This window comes from Ovis canadensis, chromosome 4, assembly GCF_042477335.2.
Source record: "Ovis canadensis isolate MfBH-ARS-UI-01 breed Bighorn chromosome 4, ARS-UI_OviCan_v2, whole genome shotgun sequence".
NCBI classification, from domain to species: domain Eukaryota; kingdom Metazoa; phylum Chordata; class Mammalia; order Artiodactyla; family Bovidae; genus Ovis; species Ovis canadensis.
In genome coordinates this window covers 58,494,260-58,520,313 of record NC_091248.1, presented here as the reverse complement: position 1 = coordinate 58,520,313, position 26,054 = coordinate 58,494,260, and the positions used below count along the sequence as shown (strand labels likewise).

The following is a 26,054-nucleotide window of genomic DNA, read 5'->3' as shown; positions in this document are numbered from 1 at the left end:
TTAGCTCTCCACATTTGACTTTCACTACACGTGCGGTTGAATAAAGGCATCTCTTAAGTGATCTAACCTAAGTTCCTCACTTTGTCTCTGTTTAGAGGATTAGCTCAGAATAGTTAGAATTGCTGTCTCACGTTCACATTCCTGAAATTCACATCCCATCAGTCAACCTTCTAGTGAGATGGGTACTATGTAGTATAAATGTGTGAAGTTGACCCGGATGGGGAGTTTGTTCAGATGTGATTGGTAGGGACTTTTCTTAGTGAAAGAAAGTTATAGTTCCTTAACTTGACGAGACTGGCAGCCCAAGGTGTATCTAATACAAAAACCTTTGAAGCAAAACGGGGGGGGGGGGGGGGGGAAATGAGCTTCTATTTTAAGTTTTCAGTCCCAAATAGACTCCACCCACCTTCTTTCAGAGAAGGGACAGAGAAGCACAGAGTCCTTGTGACTTGAGAGAACTCTGTTGGCTCTGGCAGAGCATAATTTCACATGTACAGTGCATACTAAACCTTAAACTGTGTAGAAACTATAAAAGTAAGATGATCTATAAGCTGCATATTTATGGTACTTAAGATTTAAGGTATAATTTTTCAGTGTTAAAATATGAAACCAGAACATTACCTTCTAGATGAAAGTATAATTCTAAAGATCAGTTTTATCAGTATTATATCTAGTCATTTTTTATTCTCTCTCTAAATATACATCTGAAATTTATCACCATCTGAAAGACTAATATATTTTCTCCCTAGTAGATTTCGCATGAATAAATCCGAATATAGTCAGATCCATGTAGAATCTGAGCGCTTTAATACTGTGTGTAGCCTGGTTGTCAGTGTGTCTGTCTCTGTGCAGGCTTCTGCCTGACTGTGTGCCTCTTATCTTTATCTACTCTGTCCATTGGCTTATCTGTGCCAAAGATTCACCAATGGGTGTTAGAGAGAGATTTGGATGTACTGTATAATTCAGAAATTTCCTGTAATTTATGCCTAGTTGTTTATAATTCTTTACTTCTAGTGCTGCAAATAGGTTATAAATGCCAAGGAGGAACATAGTGCAGGTAGATACTAATATTAGGATTTTGCACCTATTTGAAGAAATTGAATATGTTTAAATGTTTATCTCTAAACCTATTCACTGGCATTATTCGATGTTGTACAAAATAACAAATTTTATTTTTTCATAACTATAATTTAGGTAGTAGAAAATTAATCATTAAGGTAAGAAATACAGTTTTAACATTAAATATGCCAGATGTTTTGATCTTTTCATTTTATGGAAAAGTAAAGAGGATAGGTATTTTAATAGTTCAAAAGCTAGAAACAGAAATACTTTGTGTGAAAAAGAGCATTCAAAGAAGTTATTATTAATTATAAGATATATGCTTAAACTAAGTTTTCTTGAATGGGTGATTAAGTAGGCACTGGCTGACTCTACTTTCTTGGCCTCTTCTTTCCTAGATGATGCAATATCATTATACCTAGATTTTCACCTACCTCTTTAGTCTCTCTCCTCTATTATTGGCTCAGATACAGCATATTTCCTGTTTTTTTTGTGCTCTTAGGTCTTAAGGGAAATATAATTGAATACTTGAATATTTAAAAAATAGAAAATAATCTTACAAATCTTATAAAATATTACAGTGACATCAATTCTAATGCTGCTTATTAAGAGTCTCAGACAATAATAAACATTGATATTTTCTCATACTCTACATTCTTACGATGGCTGGTGGATTCTTTTTAATGCAATTTAATCTAGACCAGAAGTATAAGATGAATGTTTAACCAGCACATTTAATTTTCCCATTGTTGCTTTATTATAAGCCAGTTTTTATATTATTTACAAGCCATGTTTTGTGTGCATATATTGTTTATGCCATATCTAATATTTTAAAATATGTTCTAAGTGCTCTTGCATTCTATTGGTCAAGGCAAGTTATAATGCCACCTCAACCTCAAAGACTCAGGAAATAGATTATACCCTTTACGTTGGAAGGACTACAAAGTCTTGTGCAGTTTTAATATAGGAAGAGCTGAAAAACAGGTTTTTAATATGATAAATCTACGGCTTCCCTGGTGGCTCAGAGGTTAAAGCATCTGCCTGCAATGCGGGAGACCTAGGTTCAGTCCTTGGGTCAGGAAGATCCCCTGGAGACAGAAATGGCAACCCACTCCAGTATTCTTGCCTGGAGAATCCCGTGGACGGAGGAGCCTGGTGGGCTACAGTTCACAGGTCGTAAAGAGTCAGACACGACTGAGCAAGTTCACTTTCGCTTTCACCTTCACTATATGACAAGTGTAGGAGATATTATGATTACATAAAAGTTAGGACATAGAACTGGGACTTGAAATAAGGAGTAAGCCATGCATTTACCTGGGAGGAGAGTATACTATTCCAGACAGAAAGAGCATTTAAGTGCCCAAGTATCTGAGTTAAGAGTGCGTTGGGATATCAAGGAAGCTGCTGTGCTTGAGCAGAATGAGGGGAAGGTTTAGTAGATTTATGATAGTGTTGGGAGTTATGGCAAACCATCCAGGTTCTTGTAGGTCATTGTTAGAACTTGGGTTTTTACTCTAAATGACAAGAGTTTACTTTTGGGTATGATGGGCTTTTCCTCGGTGGTAAAGAATCTGCATGCAATGCAGGAGACACAGGTTTGATCCTTGAGTCAGAAAATTCCCCTGAAGAAGGAAATGGCTATCCACTCTAGTATTCTTACCTGAAAGTCCCATGGACAGAGGAGCCTGGCGGGCTACAGTCGATGGGGTCACAAAGCACTGGACACCACTGAGTGACTAAGCAAGCACAGAAAACACCAGTTTGTAGAATTATTAACTAAACAAGCACAGTCAAAAAGAACATTTATAGAAATAACTAATATAGTAGAGCTGTTAGTGATTCATAAGTATACTTAATAAACAAGGGTTGCTTAAAAATACTAAATAGTATTTATTTAGAATAAATACTAAATCAGTTTTCCACAATAGAAGTAGTAAAAGTAGATTTATTTATTTATTTATTTATTTTTTTAGCTTTTTATTTTTTAAATTTTAATATCTTTAATTCTTACATGCGTTCACAAACATGAACCCCCTCCCGTAAAAGTAGATTTAGAGGAAATGTTCTAGGTAGCAGAATATTTATAATTTAAGCAATAAGTATTTGATTATAGGGGATATGCTCTAAAATAATGTACTCCCAGAGACTGTCAATGTAACTACACTACACATTAAATATTATGACAGGAGGTTTTGTATGACTCAGAGAAATCAAGCTGACAGTGAAGTGCCAAGTCACCCCAATGGCTTCATTTCAGTTCATTTCAGTTCAGTTGCTCAGTGTGTCCAACTCTTTGCAACCCCATGGACTGCAGTATGCCAGGCTTCCCTGTCCATCACCAACTCCTGGAGTTTACCCAAACTCATGTCTATGGAGTCGGTGATGCCATCCAACCATCTCATCCTCTGTTGTCCCTTTCTCCTCCCTCCTTCAATGATACCCAGCATCAGGGTCTTTTCAAATGAGTCAGTTCTTCTCATCAGGTGGCTAGAGTATTGGAGTTTCAGCATCAGTCCTTCCAGTGAATATTCAGTACTGATTTCCTCTAGGATGGACTGGTTGGATCTTCTTGCTGTCCAAGGGATCTTCTCCAACACAGCAGTTCAACTCTTCGGCACTCAGCTTTCTTTATATATAGTCCAACTCTCACATTCATACATTACTACTGAAAAAACCAAAGCTTTAACTAGATGGACATTTGTTGGTGAAGTAATATCTCTGCTTTTTAATATGCTGTCTAGGTTGGTCATAACTTTTCTTTCAAGGAGCAAGCGTCTTTTAATTTCATGGCGACAGTCACCTTCTGCAGTGATTTTAGAGCCGAAGAAAATCAAGTCTGTCACTGTTTTCCATTGTTTCCCCATCTGTTTGCCATAAAGTGATAGGACCAGATGCCTGATGGCCTCATCCTATTAGAAATTAGCTAGTACCTAAGAATAGTTACTTTACAAAGTGAGTCAAGAGAAGACTTCTTTGCCTAAGATTTCCCTTTGTAGTCTAAAATAGTAGCTGAATTACAAGAGTTTTTTTTCATTTTATTTTCAAATAAGTAAGTTCAAAAAAGATCCATCATATTTGGGTAAACATTTTTTAATATAATAGTTCTCTAAAGGAGTGAGTATGCCATGTAAAGAGACTGGTGAAACATTTAGGGACAAAACCAATCTGATTAGAGTGCTTTTTCTCCTGACTTGTATTTAAAGCACAGATATTACAATAATGAAGCTCAAATTTGACCTCACCAGAAAAAAAACTACAATATGAAAGGTAATGCAGAGATAAGCAGTGGATTGAGATAAAACACTTTAACACATTTAACAGTTGGAAGATTATTATCTAAAATATAAGTAGCTTCTCTATATAAATAAAAAGAATACTCCAATAGGAAAATTTGAAAATGCAAAGAAAATTAACAGAAGAAAAATGCGAATAATTACTAAACATGGGGGAAAAGTCACCAACCTATTCAATAATCAGGGAAATAAAAATTATTTTAGCACTTACTTTGGAGACAGGTCCATCAGGTCCCACCAAATTTGGTAAAATTCAAAACTTGGTAATTATGGCAATTCAGAAATTGATAATAGCAAATGTCAGCCAGGATAGAGAAAAACTAGCTTTCTATATCTGTTGATAGGTAAGACTTTTTTGGAAGGCAAGAAGCTTAACTTGGTTGATTACTTCAAAGGAGAGGGATAAGGAGGAGAGGTGATTCCTTTTTCATTTATAATTATGTGCAGAAAAAGTTAACAATTCTGGGACTGCTGTCCTCAGAAAAGCCAGTTTGCAAGATCCCCCCTTGGTAGGTATCTGGGAACTTGGGCTTTCAGAGGCTTCCCGTCATTCCATGATGGAATGGCTCCCTTTGCTTGACTGTACAAATATATTCTTGTTGTTTAGTCGCTAAGTCGTCAGTCGTGTCAGACTCTTTTGCGACCCCATAGACTGTAGCCCACCAGGTCCTCTCTCCATGGGATTTCCCAGGCAAGAATACTGGAGTAGGTTGCCATTTTCTACTCCAGAGGATCTTCCCTACACAGGGATTGAACCCAAGCCTCTCGCATCCCCTGCATTAGCAAGCGGGTTCTTTACCACTGTGTCATCTGAGAGCCCGTGTGTATATGCAGGCACACATATGTACCTCATTTCTAAGACTCTGTGGATAGGTTTTTATATGTGTGTATTAATACCCATTTACACCTTTCCCCCTTGGCGATGAAAGATTGAAAACTTTGGTGACATTGTAGGTAATAAAATACAGAGACAAATCAAAAACAAAGTGTTTTCAGGTATGCTGTTTAGGACACGGGGCTTATTACTTTATTTTTAAATTTATTTTTAACTGGATGATGATTGCTTTACAATGTTGTGTTGGTTTCTGCCATACATCAATGAATTAGCCATAGGTATGTATGTGTCCCCTCCCTCTTGAAGCTGCCTCCCATCTCTCACCCCATCCTACTCCTCTAGGTCGTCACCGAGCACCTGGTTGAGCTCCCCGAGGCATACAGCAAATTCCTACAGCTATTTGCTTTACATATGGTAATGCGTATGTGTCCGTGACCCTTCCCCCACTGCGTCCACAAATCTGCTCTCTATTTCTGTGTTTCTGTTGCTGTCCTTCAAATAGGTTCATCAGCACCGTCTTTCTAGATCCCATATATATGTATTAATATACGACATTTGTTGTTTTCTTTCTGACTTCACTCTGTAATTAAGGCTCTAGATTCATCCACCTCATTAGCACTGACTCAAATGCATTCCTTTTTATGGCCAAGTACATATATTATATGTATGTACCACAGCTTTTTTATCCATTCATCTGTCAGTGGACGTCTAGGTTTGCTTCCATGTCCTGGCTATTGTATATAGAGCTGCAGTGAACATTGGGGTACATATGTCACTTTCATCCTGATTTTCTCAGGATATATGACCAATAATGGGATCGTTGGGTCATATGATAGTTTTATTCCTAGTTTTTTAAGGTATCTCTATAGTGTCCTCCATAGTGGGTGTATCAATTTATATTCCCACCAACGGTGCAAGAGGCTTCCCTTTTTTCCACCCCTTCTCCAGCATTTATTGTTGTAGATGTTTTGATGATGGCCATTCTGACACGTGTGAGGTGAATGTCATTGCAGTTTTGATTTGCATTCCTCTAATAATGAGTGATTAGCATCTTTTCATGTGTTTATTAGCCATCTGTCTTCTTTGATGAAATGTCTGTTAATGGAACTTGTGCCTGCATTTTTTCGATTGGGTTCTTTGTTTTTCTGATATTGAGTTGCATGAGCTCCTTGTATATTTTGGAAATTAAGCCTTTGTCAGTTGGGCTGCTCAGGTGGCACTAGTGGTGAACAACCGGCCTGCCAATTCAGGAGACTCGAGACACAGGTTCAGTCTCTGAGTGGGGAAGATCCCCTGGAGAAGGAAATGGCAACCTGCTCCAATATTCTTACCTGGGAGATCCCATCAACAGAGGAGCCTGGCGGGCTACAGTCCTTGGGGTTGCAAAGAGTCGGACACGACTGAGCACACACACATACACTTTTATCAGTTGTTTCATTTGCTGATCTTTTCTCCGATTTTAAGGGTTGTCTTTTCATCGTTTATAGTTTCCTTTGAAATGGCAATCCACTCCAGTATTCTTGCCTGGAGAATCCCATGGACGGAGGAGCTTGGTGGACTAGAGTCCAGGGGTCTCAAAGAGTCGGACACGACTGAGCGACTTCACTTTCACTTTCACTTACTGTGCAAAAAAGCTTTAAACTCAATTAGGTCCTACTTGCTTAGTTTTGTTTTTACTTCCATTACTCTAGGAGGTGGGTCATAGAGGATCTTGCTCTGATTTATGTCATAGAATGTTCTGCCTGTGTTTTCCTCTAAGAGTTTTATAGCTTCCGGCCTTACGTTTAGATCTTTAATCCATTTTGACTTTATGCTTGTGTATGGTGTTAGGAAGTGTTCTAATTTCATTCTTTTACACATAGTCGTTCAGTTTCCCCAGCACCACTTACTGAAGAGACTGTCTTTTCTCCTTTGTGTATTTTTGCCGCCTTTGTCAAAGATAAGTTACTCACAGGTGTGTGGGTTTATCTCTGGACTTTCTATCTTATTCTATGTAAATATTTACTTTAAATTATACTTCATTTTTTATCAGTTTCATATATCAGTATAATGGTAAGCAACACAGATGAAATTTCAAGGAGTGTTCTATTTGTGGCTGTGCTGGGTCTTCACTGCTGCATGAGCTTTTCTCCAGCTGTGGCAAGCGGGGGCTCCTCTAGCTGTAGTGTGTGGGCATCTCATTACAGTGGCTTCTCTTGTTGCTGAGCCCAGGCTCTAGGCGTGCGGGCCTCAGTGGTGGCTCGCGGGCTCTCGAGCACAAGTTCAGTAGTTGTGGTGCAAGGGTGGATTCTTTACCATTGAGCCACCAGGGAGGTCCCTCAAGTAGCATTTTAAATGTATACTCTCCAGTTATACAGACTATATTATCTCAGCTTACTGAACTGAGTAAGTTATAAGTGTGATGATAGGGTGCCAATTCATTGACTGTGTGATGCTCTGAATGTGGTTATCAGTGCCAATTTTGTTTAAAAGACTTGTCATATTTCACTGTATATGTGATACCTGGAAGACCGTACGTATTGTAGAGGAGTTAAAATAAATATAAGAGATTATCTTTGGCAGATAGAAAGTTAAAATCTTGGGTGGCAGCAGTAGTAGTAGTGATAGGATAAAGCTTAAAAACAAATGATGGATAGAAGAGGAATGAAATACATGACTAGGATCTATTTTGGAATATATGCTACATAAGGGCAGGTTTATCTGTACCACCTGAAAGAATACCTGACACAGAGAGTAGGTTAGGAAAAAAATGATATATGACATATCCTCATGAGGTGATAATTGATTCTTTCTTTTTCCTTTTATAATAAGTGTCCAGATACAGTATGTCAACAAATTGAGAAAGTGGTTTTCTTTTTTTTTTTCCAAATATAGCAGTTAATTCACTAGTCAGTTCAGTTCAGTTCAGTTGCTCAGTCGTGTCCGACTCTTTGCGACCCCATGGACTGCAGCATGCCAGGACTCCTTGTCCATCACCAGCTCCTGGAGTTTACTCAAACTCATATCCATTGAGTCTGTGATGCCATCTGACCATCTCATCCTCTGTCGTCCCCTTCTCCTCCCCCACTTCAATCTTCTCCAGCATCAGGGTCTTTTCAAATGAGTCAGTTCTTTGCATCAGGTGGCCAAAGTATTGGAATTGCAGCTTCAACATCAGTCCTAGCAATGAATATTCTAGACTGATTTCCTTTAGGATGGACTGGTTGGATCTCCTTGCTGTCCAAGGGACTGACTCTCAAGAGTCTTCTCCAACACAGCAGTTCAGTTCTTCAGCACTCAGCTTTCTTTATAGTCCACTCTCACATCCATACATGACTACTGGAAAAACCATAGCCTTGACTAGACGGACCTTTGTTGACAATGTCTCTGCTTTTTAATATGCTGTCTAGGTTGAGCATAGCTATTCTTCCAAGGAGTAAGCGTCTTTTAATTTCATGGCTGCAGACAACATCTGCAATGATTTTGGACCCCCCCAAAATAAGTCTGACACTGTTCCCACTGTTTCCCCATCTATTTGCCATGAAATGATGGGACCAGATGCCATGATCTTAGTTTTCTGAATGTTGAGCTTTAAGCCAACCTTTTCACTCTCTTTGTTCACTGTCATCAAGAGGTTTTTTACTTCTTCACTTTTTGCCATAAGGGTGGTGTCACCTGCATATCTGAGGTATTGATATTTCTACTGGCAATCTTGAGTCCAGGTTGTGCTTCATCCAGGCCCAGCGTTTCTCATGATGTACTCTTCATATAAGTTAAATAAGCAGGGTGACAATATACAGCCTTGACATACTCCTTTTCCTATTTGGAACCAGTCTGTTGTTCTGTGACCAGTTCTAACTCTTGCTTCCTGACCTACATACAGATTTCTCAAGAGGCAGGTCAGGGGGTCTGGTATTCCCATCTCTTTCAGAATTTCCTACAGTTTATTATTATCCACACAGTCAAAGGCTTTGGCATAGTCAATAAAGTAGCAATAGATGTTTTTTCTGGAACTCTCTTGCTTCTTTGATGATCCAGCGATGTTGGCAATTTGAACTCTGGTTCTTCTGCCTTTTTTAAAACCAGCTTGAACATCTGGAAGTTCCTGGTTCACAGATTGCTGAAGCATGGCTTGGAGAATTTTTAGCATTACTTTACTAGCGTGTGAGATGAGTGCAATTGTGCGGTAGTTTGAGCATTCTTTGGCATTGCCTTTCTTTGGGATTAGAGTGAAAATTGGACTTTACCAGTCCTGTTGCCACTGCTGAGTTTTCCAAATTTGCTGGCATATTGAGTGCAGCACTTCTACAACATCATCTTTTAGAACTTGAAATAGCTCAACTGGAATTCCATCACCTCCACTAGCTTTGTTCGTAGTGAGGCTTTCTAAGGCCCACTTGACTTGACATTCCAGGATGTCTGGCTCTAGGTGAGTGATCACACCATCATGATTATCTTGGTTGTGAAGATCTTTTTTGTACAGTTCTTCTGTGTATTCTTGCCAACTCTTCTTAATATCTTCTGCTTCTGTTAGGTCCATACCATTTCTGTGCTTTATTGTGCCCATCTTTGCCTGAAATGTTCCCTTGGTATCTCTTAATTTTCTTGAATAGATCTCTAGTCTTTCCCATTCTGTTGTTTTCCTTGATTTTTTTGCCCTGATTACTGAGGAAGGCTTTCTTATCTCTCCTTGCTATTCTTTGGAACTCTGCATTCAAATGGGTAGCTTTCCTTTTCTCCTTTGCTTTTCGCCTCTCTTCTTTTCACAGCTATTTGTAAGGCCTCCTAAGACAGCTATTTTCCTTTTTTGCATTTCTTTTTCTTGGGGATGGTGGATCCCTGTCTCCTGTACAGTGTCATGAACCTCAGTCCATAGTTCATCAGGCACTCTGTCTGTCAGATCTAGTCCCTTAAATCTATTTCTCACTTCCACTGTATAATCGTAAGGGATTTGATTTAGGTCATACCTGAATGATCTAGTGGTTTCCCCTGAAGTGAAGTGAAGTCCCTCAGCCGTGTCCGATTCTTTGCGACCCCATGGACTGTAGCCTACCTGGCTTCTCCGTCTATGGGATTTTCCAGGCAAGAATACTGGAGTGGGTTGCCATTTCTTTCTTTAGTTTAAGTCTGAATTTGGCAATGAGGGTTCATGATCTGAGCCGCAGTCAGTTCCCGGTCAGTTTTTGCTGACCGTATGGAGCTTCTCCATCTTTGGCTGCAAAAAATATAATCAATCTGATTTCAGTGTTGACTATCTGGTGATGTCCATTGTAGAGTCTTCTCTTGTGTTGTTGGAAGAGGCTGTTTGCTATGACCAGTGCATTCTCTTGGCAAACCTGCTTCATTCCGCATTCCAAGGCCAAATTTGCCTGTTACTCCAGGTGTTTCTTGACTTCCTACTTTTGCATTCCAGTCCCCTATAATGAAAAGGACATCTTTTTGGGGTGTTAGTTCTAGAAGGTCCTGTAGGTCTTCATAGAACCGTTCAACTTCAGCTTCTTCAGCATTATTGGTCAGGGCATAGACTTGGATTACCATGCTATTGAATGGTTTGCCTTGGAAATGAACAGAGATCATTCTGTCATTGTTGAGATTGCATCCAAGTACTGCATTTCCGACTCTTGTTGACTATGATGGCTACTCCATTTCTTCTAAGGGATTCCTGCCCACAGTAGTAGATATGATGGTCATCTGAGTTAATTCACCCATTCCAGTCCATTTTAGTTAGCTGATTCCTAAAATGTTGACGTTCACTCTTGAGATCTCCTGTTTGACCACGTCCAATTTGCATTGATTCATGGACCTAACATTCCAGGTTCCTATGCAATATTGCTCTTTACAGTAGGAGGGGCGAATTCGCATTTAGAATCAAACCTCTTTCCCGCCAGAGACTCTAAGAGGGCTCAAACAAACCTTGTGTGCACCGGGACCCAGGGACCCCACAGAGACTGAGATGGAACTGTGTTTGAGCATCTCCTGTGGAGGTACGGGCCAGCAGTAGACTGCCACAGGGACAGGGGCTCTGGGCGCAGCAGACTTGGGTTGGCATAAGCCCTCCTGGAGGAGGTCACCAATAACCCCACCATAGAGCTGCCAGAACTTACACAGGACTGGGAAATAGACTCTTGGAGGGAGCATCAGAACCTTGTGCACCAGCACCCAGGAGAAAGGAGCAGTGACCCCACAGGAGACTGGCCCAGGCTTGCCTGTGAGTGTCCAGGAGTCTCCAGCAGAGGCGTGGGTTGGTGGTGGCCTATTGCAGGGTTGGGGGCACTGAGTGTAGCGGTACATTCATGGGATCTTTTGAAGGAGCTCTCCATTATCTTCATTACCTCCACCATAGTTTGACCCCAGGTAAATCGCAGGACTTCCCTGGTGCCTCAGAGGTTAAAGCATCTGCCTGCAATGCGGGAGACCTGGGTTCAATCCCTGGGTCGGGAAGATCCCCTGCAGAAGGAAATGGCAACCCACTCCAGTATTCTTGCTTGGAGAATCCTATAGACAGAGGAGCCTGGTGGGCTACAGTCCACGGGGTCACAAAGAGTCCATGGACATGACTGAGCGACTTCACATTTTACTTTAAATAGCAGGGAAGGAATACAGCTCCACCCATCAACAGAAAATTGGATTAAAGATTTAGTGAGCATGGCCCTGCCCATCAGAACAAGACCCAGTTTCCCCCTCAGTCAGTCTCTCCCATCAGGAAGTTTCCATAAGCCTCTTGTCCTTCTCCATCAGAGGGCAGACAGACTGAAAATCACAATCACAGAAAACTAACCAATATAATCACATGGACCACAGCCTTGTCTAAGTCAATGAAATTGTGAGCCATGCTGTGTAGGGCCACCTAAGAGGTACGGGTCATGGTGGAGAGTTCTGACAAAATGTGGTTCATTGGAGAAGGGAATGGCAAACCACTTCAGTATTCTTCCCTTGAGAACCCCATGAACAGTATGAAAAGGCAAAAATTTATTAGTAGAGCAGAGCTATCTAACTTTACATCAATATTGTGTGTCTTGGTAATCTGAGACACTTTAAAGGCACTTCCCAACAGCTAGCTGGTCCCTTTCCTATATTGGTTAGGGCATTTAATTTCTATTCAAACAACTACGGAGGGTTTCTTTGTTACTTTTTTTAAAAGACATTTTAATTGTGGTAAGTGTACAGTTTAGTAGTTCTAAGTATATTCACATTGTTGTGCAGCCAGTCTCTGGAACTCTTCATCATGCAAAACCAGAACTCTACACCCATCAAACAACTAACTCCTATTGCCCTTCTCCCAGTCTGCCCTTAGCAACTACCATTCTACTTTCTTATCTGTACGACTTTAACGAGTCTTCAAACCTCATTTTAGTGGAATAAAAAGTATTTGTTCTTTTGTGGCTGGCTTATTTCACTTAACGTATTTTCACGTTTCATCCATGCTGCAGCATGTGTCAGAATTTCCTTCCTATTTAAGGTCAATTAGTATTTCATTGTATCTGTATACCATGTTCTGTTAATCCATTGACCCATCCTTGGACAGTTGGGTTGTTTTCACCTTTTGGTATTGTGAATCATGTTGTTATGAACTTGAGTATACATGTACCTGTCTCAGAGCCAGCTTTCAGTTACTTGGGGTATATATCCATAAGTGGACTTGTTGGATTCAAGTTTTAATTTTTTGAATTACTATGCTATTTTCCACATTGGGTACACCATTTGACAATCCTACCAACAGTACACAGAGGTTACAGTTTCTACACATCCTCACCAACACTCGTTTTTTGTGGGGGGGGGGGAGGTGTTTATTTGATAGTAGCCATTGCACTGGTGAGGTGGCATCTGATTGTAATTTTGATTTGTATTTCTGTGCTGATTAGTGATATTGAGCATCTTTTCATATGCTTTTTATATATATTTTTGAGAAGTATCTAAGTCCTTTGCCTCTTTTTAAATTGTGTGTTTTTTTTTTTAATTAGGTTGTAGGAATCCTTTATATAGTGTTTCTATATATTCATCTTTTGCACAAAAAGCACAGTTTATGAAAATTTAACAGTCATAATAAAATAAAACTTGTGATTCATTTTCAAGGTAAAATTCTCTCAGAACAGTTAATATGGACTCATAATTCAGTTTAATTAAGAATTCTTAAAATCAGCTGAAGTTTCAGTTATTATTTTTTCTACCAAGATTGCTATACAGATTGACATTATCTTCTGCCTGTCTTAGTAAAGGTTTTACTAGAGGAAATATTAGTAAATTCTGTTCAATGACTTTGACCATGGTTTTGAAAGTCATCAAAATGTCACATCTTTTATTTAAAGTCTTGGGTTATTTTGATTCAAGGATTCTAAAATTAAAGAAACACATTCTAGATTTTATTTGTAAATTATTTTTGTTGCACATTTACTCTGTTACTGCAAGTTTGTTTTTATTTAAAATATTGCAGAAATCTTGATAATTGTATGTAGGTGGGTCCTAGTTTTTCATGATTGAAGTCTGGCTTTTTGTTTGAAGAGGAGTAATATTTATCTTTATTACAAAGAGATAATGTGAAGACAAAATCATGCCCTTGGTAACTTTGGGTGGACGTACCTTCACAGTAGTATAATCTGGCCTTTTCCAGACCAAGTCTAAAATAATGCCAGAATGAAATACTTTTTGCAAGAAATCATCAGTATCTAGTATCAGAAATCACTACAAAAAGAAACCTCATGCCCATTACCTGTCACACCTCATTCCCCCTCATCCCAGCATCCTAGAAATTACTAATCTACTTTCTGATTATAAATTTGTCTAGTCTGGACATTTCATATAAATGGAATGATATGTGCCTTTTTTGTCTGCCTTCTTTTACTTAGCATGTTTTCAACTTTCATCAGTTAAGGATGTATCAATACTTTATTCCTTTTCTATGGCCAAATAATATTCCATTGTTTGACTAGACTACATTTTGTTTATATTTATCAGTCAGTGGACATTTGGGTTGTTGCCACTTTTTAACTCTTATGAGTAACACTACTATGATGATTTGTGTATAGATTCTCGTGTGGGCATATGTTTTCAGTTCTCGTGAGTATATACCTGCTGCTGCTGCTAAGTCACTTCAGTCGTGTCCGACTCCATGTGATCCCATAGACGGCAGCCCACCAGGCTCCCTCGTCCCTGGAATTCTCCTGGCAAGAACCTAGGGGTGGAATTATTGGATTACATGGTAACTCTATATTTAGCCTTTTAAGAAATTACCAAACTGTCTCTAATAAGAATTTAAAATTTAAATTTACAAACAAAAGTTTGGCAACCTAACTTGACTTTATGTCTACTTGGTCTCCTTTTTGAAAAATGAAATGATTGTGTACAAGTAGATCCTTTATTATACTTAATTTTTTATATCTTAAAAACATAAATACTTCATATTAATCAAAGCGTTTTTATGCATTGATAGGGGAAATTGGCAGAGCATATCCTTTAATAAGAGTTCCTTATATGTAACTAGACTTGGGGAGTAGAGTGAGAAGATGCAAAAATATGGCTTGTAAACTTAAGCCTGGTTTGCCAGGTAATTTTCAAGCTTTTAGGTAGATTAAAGGATATATGTGGTGTCTACATAGATCCATAATGGAAGGATTAGGGAGAACATCAGTGAGCCATTCTGGAATTTTGCCTGTAGTTTATTTTGTCTAATGCTGCCTAAATAGACTTATAATGTACAGTTGGAAACACTTTCTGAATTTTAAATAGAAATTGTAACTGGTAATGAGCATTGTGGTCTCAAGTATTCTGTACTGGTATGGCATCAAATCTTAGGGTACACACAAAAAGAGATTAAAATCTCTTAGTGTCTTTAAGGAAAAAAAGACACTATTTGAATATACAAATAAAGATATTTTGGTATTTGCTAGTTTCTATAAGAAGTCAGGTGCTTCCCTGATAGCTCAGTTGGGAAAGAATCTGCCTGCATGCAGGAGATCCAGGTTCGATTCCTGGATTGGGAAGATCCCCTGGAGAAGGAAATGGCAACCCACTCCAGTATTCTTGCCTGGAGAATCTCATGGACAGGGGAGCCTGTGGGCTATAGTCCATTGGGTCGCAAGAATCAGACCTGACTTAGTGACTAAACCACCACCATAAGAAGTCAGCTAATCTGAGGCAGGTAATTAAAAATGTTCCTTAAATTCCTCATCTGTTGATCTTTTATGCTCTTCTCAGTCTTTACATATTTAAAGGCAAGCTCTATGGTGAATGTTGGGTAGGGTGCTTTGCATGCAAGGTGATGAACACAAATGCATTTTTCTGTCTCCTTGGCATACATTAATTATCAGTTATTTATTATTTTGTTATGCCACCGAATTTCCCATTTTTTCTTAGTCATTCAAAGGGTTTCTTAAATATTTTTAATTGAAAAGACAATGCAATTCCTTTAATATAATTAAATGAAAGAAAATTAAGTTACCCATCATTCTGTCCTTAAAACAACTATCTTTCTTCATTGGTAGTGGGACTAGAAAGTTAAGGGCCAGGTTTGGTAGCTGTTTACTGAGGTAGTCACACTAGAACTTGAAACTGGCTGGATGTGAGAGGAAGAAAGTGGACAGATAAGTGGGGAAAGTCCAAAACTACTGGGAGATTTTAAGCCTGAATGGCTAAGGAGGGCAGAGGTGCCATGAAAATCAAAAGGGACATAGAAGGATTTGAAAAAATCTGTCAATTTCTTTGTATCCAGTTAGATTTGAGAGGCTGTTGTGAATGTTCCAGAAAATACAGATTTGGGGATTGTGTCTTATAATAGTTGTTTGTTGTTTAACCATTAAGTTGTGTCCTGCTCTTTTTTGACACCATGGACTACAGCCTGCCAGGCTCCTCTTGTCCTTGGGATTCTAGGCAAGAATACTGCAGTGGGTTGCCATTTCCTTCCTCAGGGTATCTTCCCAACCCAGGGATCAAACCTGTGTATCCTACATTGTCAGGCAGATTCTTTACCACTGAGCCACCAGTGAAGCCCAATGTAATAGTTAAAGCAGTCGTAAGGAGCAGGGGATAGACTTGCTAAAAGACAAAATCTGAGGAGACTATAGTTGAATAGAGGACACATGCTTAAAGGACCAGAAAGGGTAAGAGGAAAGTCAAGAGACAGTTGTTTCACGGAATCAAAGAAAAGCGTTTTTAAGAGGTAGATCATTTGGTAAACAGTTTATAGGAATTGAGGCTATTAATTTTGATGCCTTTTGGAGATTATTGATGACTTCATAGAAGTAGTTTTCAGTACGAGTGGTAAAGAGAAGAATGACATTTTCAGGGGGTTCAGGAGTTAATGGCTTACCGGAAGTATAAGTTTCATTTCCAGATAGCGGTAGATGTGAATTGGGCTTTCTGAGACTGCAGAGGGGACTCTTCCTGTGCTACATTTGCTTCTGCAAAGATGAAAATATGAATTGTGCGTCCACACTATTAATTTGAAGGGTCTCTATTTTTCAGTTGGACAGTTATTGTAACTTAATGTGTTGACCCTGGGACTAAAAATCTTCAAGTTTACTGTGTATTTATATTATATATTTTGGAATAATGAGATTAGTAATGAATTGCTTTGGAATACTTTGAGAGTCTAGGCTTAGAGTATTTCCCAGTTTAGACTACAGAGTAAAGAGGACTATAGTGATTGTGTTTTCTTAAGTCAAGACATAACCAGATGAAGGGAAGCATAGTCAGAAGCCGGAGTATTAATATGTAGATTTTGAAAATTTTTGAGCCATTTGCTGTGGGGACAGTGGAAGAAAATATTTGAAGTTAGGATTGACATAGAAAATATGGAATCAATGGTTGCATGAGTTAAACGGTTAGAGGGGCATGAGATAAAGGATGATGAAAAACAGATGAAAAGAGAAGGTGAGGACTTTGTGAACAGAAACAAAAATAAACCTGAGAACCCATTTTTTCCCATTTGCTGCATTTAAATTATTGATTATTTTTTACATTTATTTTTAGACTAAACCACGTGGCATGTGGGATGTTAGTTCCCTCACCAGGGATTGAACCCATGACCTTTGCAGTAGCCGCAGAATCTTAACCACTGAACCTCAACAGAAGTCCCTCCATTGCTGTATTAACAAAACAGTTGTATTGTCCTCTTAGTTCAAATAGGATTCTAGTTTTTTTCCATTTAAAAAAAAAAATAGCTTAGAGGTAGCCAAAGGATAAACTTGAATTATATCCTTCTAATATTTTGATCTTGAGAAAGTACTATATTTTCTTTTCCAACTAGAGAACTGGAGTCTTTCCTTTAAGAAAAGGAAGCCATTTGCTTGTTGTCTAGGGTATGCAAAAAATGATTACAGGCTTGATATGAAATTTTTTACTACCTTTTTTAATGTTAGCTTTTGTGCTTTGCCATATTTATTGTTTTAAAATAAAGTCTGCAGTACAAAGGTTTATTTAAAAACTAATTCTCAAAATGAAGATCTATTGCTTCATCCATTCATGGAGGATTATAAAACTACTATATTGAAGAGATCTCCTTTGCTAGTGTTTAATGGAACTAGGAATTGAACCCTAGCTTCTTTGACTCGAAGCTGTCTCATTATGAAGTGGTAATGAAGTTTAAGGAGGGAAGGAAAATCACTTCCTAAGTTTACTGGCCAATTCTGGTTTGCATCCTTTCCCCCTGAATATTACCACCTGAGAAGACCTAAACAGTGTCATTGACTTGGCTGGAGTTTGTCACAGGTTACATTGGTAGTAGCTGTTATTAACAGAATAAGTCATGGTCTCTATCTTCAGGGAACTTATATTCTATCGGGGATGGTATATGTACACATATAAATAATTATTGCAAATTGGGATCTGTCCTAGATGAGAGATAAATATCAAGTGCTGTGGGTAGAAATGAGGAAGCAATATTGGAGGAAGTGGAAGATGGGGTGGGTGCCAGTACTATTCTCAGGAAATGTTTCAACAAGATGATTTCTGTACTTAGCTGTAAAGAAGCAAGGAGTTTGCTTGGCCAATTGAAAATAATGAAGCATTGAAATTTACGTGAACAAAGAGTAAAATTGTTTTATTACCTAAAGACTGGTAAGATTGGCCCCTTTTATGCATGCGTGTTCATTCGTGTCTGATTCTTTGTGACCCTGTGAACTGTAGCCCACCAGGCTCATCTATCTATGGGACTCTCCAGGCAAGAATACTGGAGTGGGTTGCTATTTCCTTCTCCAGGGGATCTTCCTGACCTAGGGATCAAACCTACATCTGCATGGGCAGGTGCATTTTTTCATATTGCTATGCTACCTGGGAAGCCCGCGATTGGCCCCTATTTACTTCAAAGTATGTCTTTCACTTAGCTCTGACTTAGATTTTTTTTTTTTAATAATTTTCATTGGAGTATAGTGGCCTTACAGTGTTATGTTAGTTTCTACTGTATAGCAAAATGAATCAGCTGTATAGGCCTGAGTTAGCTTTAATGAGAAGGCATAGCTATGCAGTTCTGAAGAAGAATGACAGATAAGTTAGTCTGTCATGCAGCGTTAGGTAAAAGGGTGAGCAAAGATAGGAATATGAATTTTGAAAGGCAGAGTTGCATAATTTGTAACGAAAGGTAAACAATGCAGTTGTGTAGTTGAAAGACCTGTTATTTCAATTGCTTATAACAGTTATTATCAGTAGCATACATATTTTTACATAAATATATTTGTAAATATATAAAGAATAGCCAGTTAAAGATAGTATATGTTTTATGGAAATTATACTCTGATTTTACTACTTGCTGCTGTTAGTTTGTATTTGAGGTTTTAAATTTTTGAATTTTCTCTTAAAAATCATCCCATTATTGTTGTTGGGTTAACTCAGTAGTATTATGATTCAGTGGCTTTTTGTGACTGATAACATTCATATTTTAGGCATAAAACCAAATGAATTTTTTCCTCTCACAGTTGTTACTGTGTGCCAACTATGTGCCACAGTACACACAGATGAATTTTAAAACTTTGCTGACTTTTAAAACTTAAGATGAATTTTCCTGAAATATTTCAGAACAATGGCAAAAGCAGTACTGTTTAGTTATTCTTATATTTTGCTACAGTATAACTAAAGCTTAAAGTAAGTAATTTCACTTTATTTAACTTTAAGGTACATTATTATAATTTGCATATACTTGTGTGCATATTTACCAAAATTAGTGTCTTATGAAGTTGATACTGTTTTTTTCAATTATTGGGGACATTTAGGAATTGGGGAGAAGGCAATGGCACCCCACTCCAGTACTCTTGCCTGGAAAATCCCATGGACAGAGGAGCCTGGTGGGCTGCAGTCCATGGGGTTGCTGGGAGTCGGACATGACTGAGCGACTTCACTTTCACTTTTCACTTTCATGCATTGGAGAAGGAAATGGCAACTCACTCCAGTGTTCTTGCCTGGAGAATCCCAGGGACGACAGAGCCTGGTGGGCTGCCATCTGTGGGGTCGCACAGAGTCAGACACGACTGAAGCAACATAGTGGCAGGAACTGGAGGCAGTAGTGTATGGCCTAATAACATATGAGAAGGCTTGATCTCCAATACCTAATTTATCTATTTTCCATCTTACACCAAAAAGAATTTGAGTTACTTTAATTTTATTTAAGCTCTACTGTTTTTCTGTCAATTTGTTTTCTTAATTGTCCTGATTGAAAATCTGGGTAAGAATCAAATTTAATACTTGTTCTTGTCCTACATGTACTCTGAATTCTAAGTCTGTTTGGTTAATAGGAAGAGCATTAGATAAGTTTGAGGGGTGGGGCTAACACAGCTTGCCAATGGACTGATTGGATGTTGAGTGAGACGAGGTAAAGGTAGGCATCAGGATGATTCCCAGCTCTTAGGCTTGAGCGGCTGTTGAATGGTGGTGCTGTTTGGACATGTGCTTTGGACATTTCGTGATGCCTATAGGACACCCAGTGGACAGTCGAGTAGACAGTTCTGGAGTCAGCAAGCATCACAAACACATTCTCATTAGCTTTGGTCCTTAGATAAATAAGGAAAGTACACTTTTAAAGAACCAAGTCTTGACACACAACTGGATACCTTAACGAGGATAGTCATATTGTATATGGCTTTAGAGACCTCTGAGAATCAGTTACTGATTTAGGATTGGGGAGTAAACATTTTGTGTTTTTAAAAAATGAAGAGAAAGTGATTTGTTTGAAACGTTAAAGCACAGTGATTGTTAAACCCTGTTTTTGTTTGCATCACAAATTCTAACATATCAGAGACAACTCTGACTTGCCTGAGAAGTCTAATTAAACAGTTCTTGAAATCACTCGTTTTAATGTGATTTGCACTGCACTAGTTTATAAAGTACAATAAGATACCCAGTCTCTGTCTTCAGTATTATAGTCTAATGGGTGAGACATTAAACTATAAATACTTTTCACAAGTGGTAACAGAGCAATGAATTCTTGACTACTTAGTTCTGCGAATTGGGAGCAATGAGGAAGGGAAGGTTTAAGAGAGGCTTCAGAAAGGAAATAACACTCTAGCCAGAGTCCTCCTATTAACTCACCAGAAAGAGTAAAACCTGTAGAACTGTGATGAGGGGTGGACGGTTGCTGGTGGTGGTGGCGGAGGTGGTGAATCTGGCTGAAGTGTCATACTCTGTGTGACAGTGTTATAAAAAGAAGCTGGGAAATTAGACAGGCAGCTTGCAAAATATGTTAAAATTAAAGGATTTGGTAATTTATCTACGATGTGGTAGACCCATTGGAGAATTTTCAGGTGTGGGATTTAAAATGACCAGACTTGCTTTATAGAATAGAAACTCTAGAGTGGAATCATGAGTTTATTACGTGATTTTTCTCAAGACTTTTGGGGGAGCTGAAAATGTCTTTCTTAAAGGTTTTTTTTTCCTTTGCTTAGTTAAAAAGCCACACATAATAAAGGGTGTGAATAGTACTTATAAGTTTATGTAAACATACCATTTAGCTATATTTTTGCTCAGTTAGGACAATGATTTTCTTGCTTTAGTATAGTTATGTGTAACTTAATAAATAAATAATTTTTATTAGTGTTTGGTTCAGTGCTGTTCTCATACAGCTGTCACATAGCACTATCCTTAAAAATAACGTTCCTTAGTACATTATGACCTGTTTCTTAATTGCATAGTGATATCACTACAGATAATGGAAATGGTGGTCAGGAAATTAAAATTACATTATATGCGTAAGTACTTTCCATTTCATATACCACCTTAGTGGTGCTGTTTCCTCCAAGCACTACTGAGACATTAAATTTTATGTGGTATTAAAAGAATGAAACCCATTTTCTTTTGTTTAGCCTAGCATTCAGATCTTATTCTAAAATTAACCTATTTAACATATAAGCATTAAGTATGCTCTGGTAATACAGGGCATTATACTTTTTAATCTAACAGTAATCTTGTACTCATAGAGTTTAAAGTTTAGTAGAGGAAATAACAAGCATTCTCTTTATGTATTTATCATGTAGTTCAGTCACTATACTCCTTCTTGAACATACTTTACACCAGGGGTTCTTAAGCACAGACTCCAGACAGCAGCAGCAGCATCACTTGGGAACTCATTAAATACAAATTCTGAGGATGGGTCCCTGCAGTCTCTTCGTCTAACAAGCCCTCCAGGTGATTGTGAAGCATGCTCAAAATTGACAGTATGAATGAAGCGTGCTTTATAATATGCAACACTCCCAGGAAAACAAATTGCTTAGAATATGTGATGCCTTTTGATCTCTGATCTAGAAAAGGCTTTATTTAAAGAAAGAAAGAAAATTGTAGTAGCAAATAACATTTAAAGAGTTACAGAAATATAGTAATTGTTAACAATTATTGAGCCTATTTTTTTCATGCCAGGCTCTTTGCTGAGAGATTGCAGAGGAGGAGACACAGGTTAAATATATTCAGTGTCTTACAGCTATAGAGTTTCAGATCAAGAATTTTAATTCAACCAACTAACTATAAAGCTGACTTTTTGTTAGGAAATAAGTTCCTATTTGAAGGTGTCTTTTTAATATAGCTGGGTAGAATTTTTCATGTTTAACTGACCACCATGGTTTTATTTATACTATATCATAGATTAGTATCTCTAAGAGGTAAGAACATAGGTTAGTATCTCTAAGAGGTAAGAAAATTTCTAAGTACGCTACTTACATAGATTTGTTGGAAGCATGACTGTAGATAAACATCCCATGTTGTGTTAGTCTGTAAGAAAACTGGATCTGTAAAAATTCAGATTCAATTTAGATATTTACTTGTACACGAAAGTGTTCTTAAAGTTTCATTATATGAGAAATGAAAAGTAATTTCCTATAAAAATTTTAATTTGCACATTTAAATATAATTTATCTTATAAAAAAAGAAATGCTTGGAGTGACTGGAGCAGGTATTCCAGAAGTGCATTTACATTTTACAATTAAATTCGTCCCTTCTTTCCTTTTCTTTGTAGTTTTTCGTTGTTTTGTTTTGTTTTTTTTAGTGTATGCGTGTATTTTTTTTTTTCAATGATAGTTACCTAAGTTTTATTCTCTTACCCCTGTGTTTCTGCTGCTCTTTGGATTGCTATCTTTCTGTTAGTCATATTCACATAGAACATTTTATAATACATTGATACTATATTTGAAAATCTTTGAGCAGAGAAAATACAAAAATTCTGTCTAAATATGCAAGATATATATGTACGTAACTAGGAGGAACTTTGTTAATGTAGAATAAAGAAATCGTGAATAAACTTTTTTACTTTTATTTTTTTAAACAATTTTATTTTTGAATAGGTAATGCATTCATATAATCCAGAATGTAAGCAAGAATGTGTAGTAATGTTTCCTTCCCATCCATATCATACAGCTACTCATTCTCTTTCCCATAGACAACAACCTTTGTAAATAGTCTCAGGGATGTTTTATGCACTTACAAGCATATACAAATGAATATTTTTAACACTAATATATACACTACTGTGTTCTCTGCTTTTTTACACTTCATATATATTTTTGAGATCTTTCCATATCACTGTATATTAAGAGCTTCATCATTGTTTTCAACCCTATCGTATCTGCTTCTGTAAATGAAACAAATCTTTTTAGCCAGGCCTCTACTGTCTTTTCCAATTTTGTGTGCTTTTCCTATTATAAATAATTCTGCCATAAATAACTTTATGTGTACATCATTTCATGAGCGTGTGCCATTAATCTAGAGAACAAATTTGTAGAAGTGCAGTTCCTAGGTTAAGAGGTTATGTGTATTTGTAATTGCCAAATTACCCTCCTTAAATATTCTTTTCTACCAGTGTTGTGTCAAAGTTCTGGTTTTCCCACACCCTCACCAACCCACCCATTTACTTTATAAACAACTACAATTCCCTGCCCCCGCCATGCACTTACATACTCTGAAAGCTTTATTACTACAGGAAATAACATCATAAAAGTGGACAGTTTTGCTTTGGCATTGTGCCTGTGCAAAACAAAATTCTAGTTGAGATTTTTCATTTTTAAAAAACATATTCCTGCTTTAGGTCTCTAAGATTGGGATGATAAAATTTAGGAGTTTTTCAGAGAAGAACAAAAAAGGTTACTATTCTGTATGTGAGGGTCTACTTTAAGATTATTTCAAATGTTAAATGTTAAATATGTCAATACAAGAATAAGTTAAAGATCTTTAATTAAAGTTCTATCTGTAAAAATATAGACATACTATTCTTAGTTGCTTAATTATCAGTATCACAGGGATCAAAAATAAAATGGTGAGAAAGTTAAATGTTGCCAGACATCTTTTTCATTTGTATTTAATACTTTTGTTCAATAGTAAACCCAGAATATCTTCGATATGTTTTTAAGCCTGGAAGAAAGTAGGTTCCTTTGAAATTAGATTTCAGCAATGTGGTTGAGTAGTGAATTTAAACAATTCACAATGCTGACTTTCAGTGCTTCTGAAAGCAGGAAGTGTATTACTGACATGCAGAAATATTCCAGCCCAGAGAACATCCCTACTGCCGTATGTGGTAAGAATTTCTCACTAACTCACAAACCACTTCTGTAATGCACTGAATAAGCAGAATTGGTCTTTGTTGAACATTTCCAATTGAGTATCAAAGAACTTTGTTTTGCAGTGTCTTATAAGTAATTATTAGCTTATGCCTTGGAAGGAGCCTGGCACATCATGGGTGCTCCAGGTTTATTGAGAGAAGAAATAAGAACTTTTATATAATCTTTTAGGTGTGATTTTAAAATTTGTTTTTCAGATCCTGAGTTAAATATTCTGACTCAGCTTATTAATGGTTTCTTTAAATAAAATTATTTATATCTGGTGCCGTGTTGTGCTCAGTTCTCAGTCATGTGCAACTGTTTGTGACCCCATGGGCTGTAACCCGCCAGGCTCCTCTGTCCATGGAACTTTGCAGGCAAGAATACTGGACCCGGTTTCCATTTCCTACTCCAGGGGATCTTGCTCACCCAGAGATCAAACCCAGTCTCTTGAGTCCTGCATTGTCAGGTGGATTCTGTACAACTCTTATTCTACTGCCACTTTTATTCTGCTGCCCCCCTTTTAAAATTACTAGTTGGAATATTAATCTTAGGTTTGCTCTTATGCTAAGAAAAAAAAATCTTAGGGTTAATTATTAAGATTAATTACTAAGGGCTAGGGAGATACCGTGAATTTAGAAAAACAAGAAAATGAGTTGTGAGAAATTGGGGTTAGCAAAATTCAATGAAGAGCTTTTTATCATTCAGATTTTCATTACAATTTTGAAATACTGATTTTTTTCTGAATTTGAATCTTCTTTTCTTTTGATTTTAAGCGACTAAGAAGATTGTCAACCAAATATAGAACAGAAAAGATTTATCCCACAGCCACTGGAGAAAAAGAAGAAAATGTTAAAAAGAACAGATATAAGGACATACTGCCATGTAAGTTTAAAATGCCATTAAAGGAACAAATGGATATGCTAATTAGTAGTTTTATAGCTTAAACTAGCATTATTCTTCCTAATGAGTTCATTTGTTAAGAAAATAATGATGAGCTTCTCTTTCAAGGTACCCTACAAGATAATAATTTGTGGTTGTGCTTGCCTTTCCTTATGATAGTAGATTCTGTTGTCGTTGTTCTTTTGTTCATTTCTTTTCTCTTTAGGCATCACAATTACTCTGATACTGCCCCACTTTTAAATCTGAAAAATCCAAGTAAAAATATCTTTCGTGGACTCCCTGTTCAGAGAAATTTTTTGTAAAAAATAAACTAATACAGACGTAATTCAATAAGTATAATGCATTTTATAAAATGCTAAAAATATTAACTCATCTATTTTCTATTCATAAGAACTATAATTGATTAATTGAGCATTAAAAATGAACCATGATTCATGCTTGTGTATCTGCTGTTCTTACTAGTCTAAGAACATGGTATGTATCTCTGAGGGCATGCCTAAGACTGATAGCATTATATTCTAATAATGATAATATAATTATATTCTTAAATAGTATAGTTTTCTATCAGAATGCGTTTAACTGTAAAAGTTAAAATTTTATATCATACTTGCTGTCTTTTAAAGCTGCCAGTAGTCTTTCTCTTTTCCTTCCTTCAAGTATCTAGAAATCTATACGTTCCAGGATACCATTCTCTCAATTCTCCTTGCATCCTTTTTTTTTTCTAGCTTTATTGAAGTATAGTTGACTAAAATCTCATTCATTCCTAAAGTTTATTCTCTCTAAAATGTCCTTGATAAATTTTCCAGTGACTTTAATTATCATATTCGATGGTCTTTTATTACTATTGTTACTGTTGTTGATTAGTGCTTATTCTTTTCTGTTAACTATTTTGATGTTGTTGACCAGTCTCTATTTTAAAAATTTCCTTCTTCTATAATACCCCTTTTTCAAATTCCTTGTCCTGCACTTGTCTTCTTCCCTCTTTCTTAC

The 26,054-nt window shown here is 37.3% G+C and overlaps 1 protein-coding gene across 2 annotated transcripts in view; it reads left to right on the top strand.

Annotated features, from left to right (window-relative positions):
- The window catches only part of PTPN12 (protein tyrosine phosphatase non-receptor type 12), an 86,332-nt gene that overhangs the window by 13,848 nt on the left and 46,430 nt on the right, over positions 1 to 26,054 (top strand). Inside the window, exon 2 of one of the 2 annotated variants that reach the window (XM_069587789.1) lies at positions 24,938 to 25,046. The exons of the other annotated variant lie outside the window; for it this stretch is intronic. Within the exon in view, the coding sequence (XP_069443890.1) occupies positions 24,938 to 25,046 (109 nt within the window). The remainder of the gene's footprint in view (positions 1 to 24,937; positions 25,047 to 26,054) is intronic. 2 annotated transcript variants of the gene reach the window in all.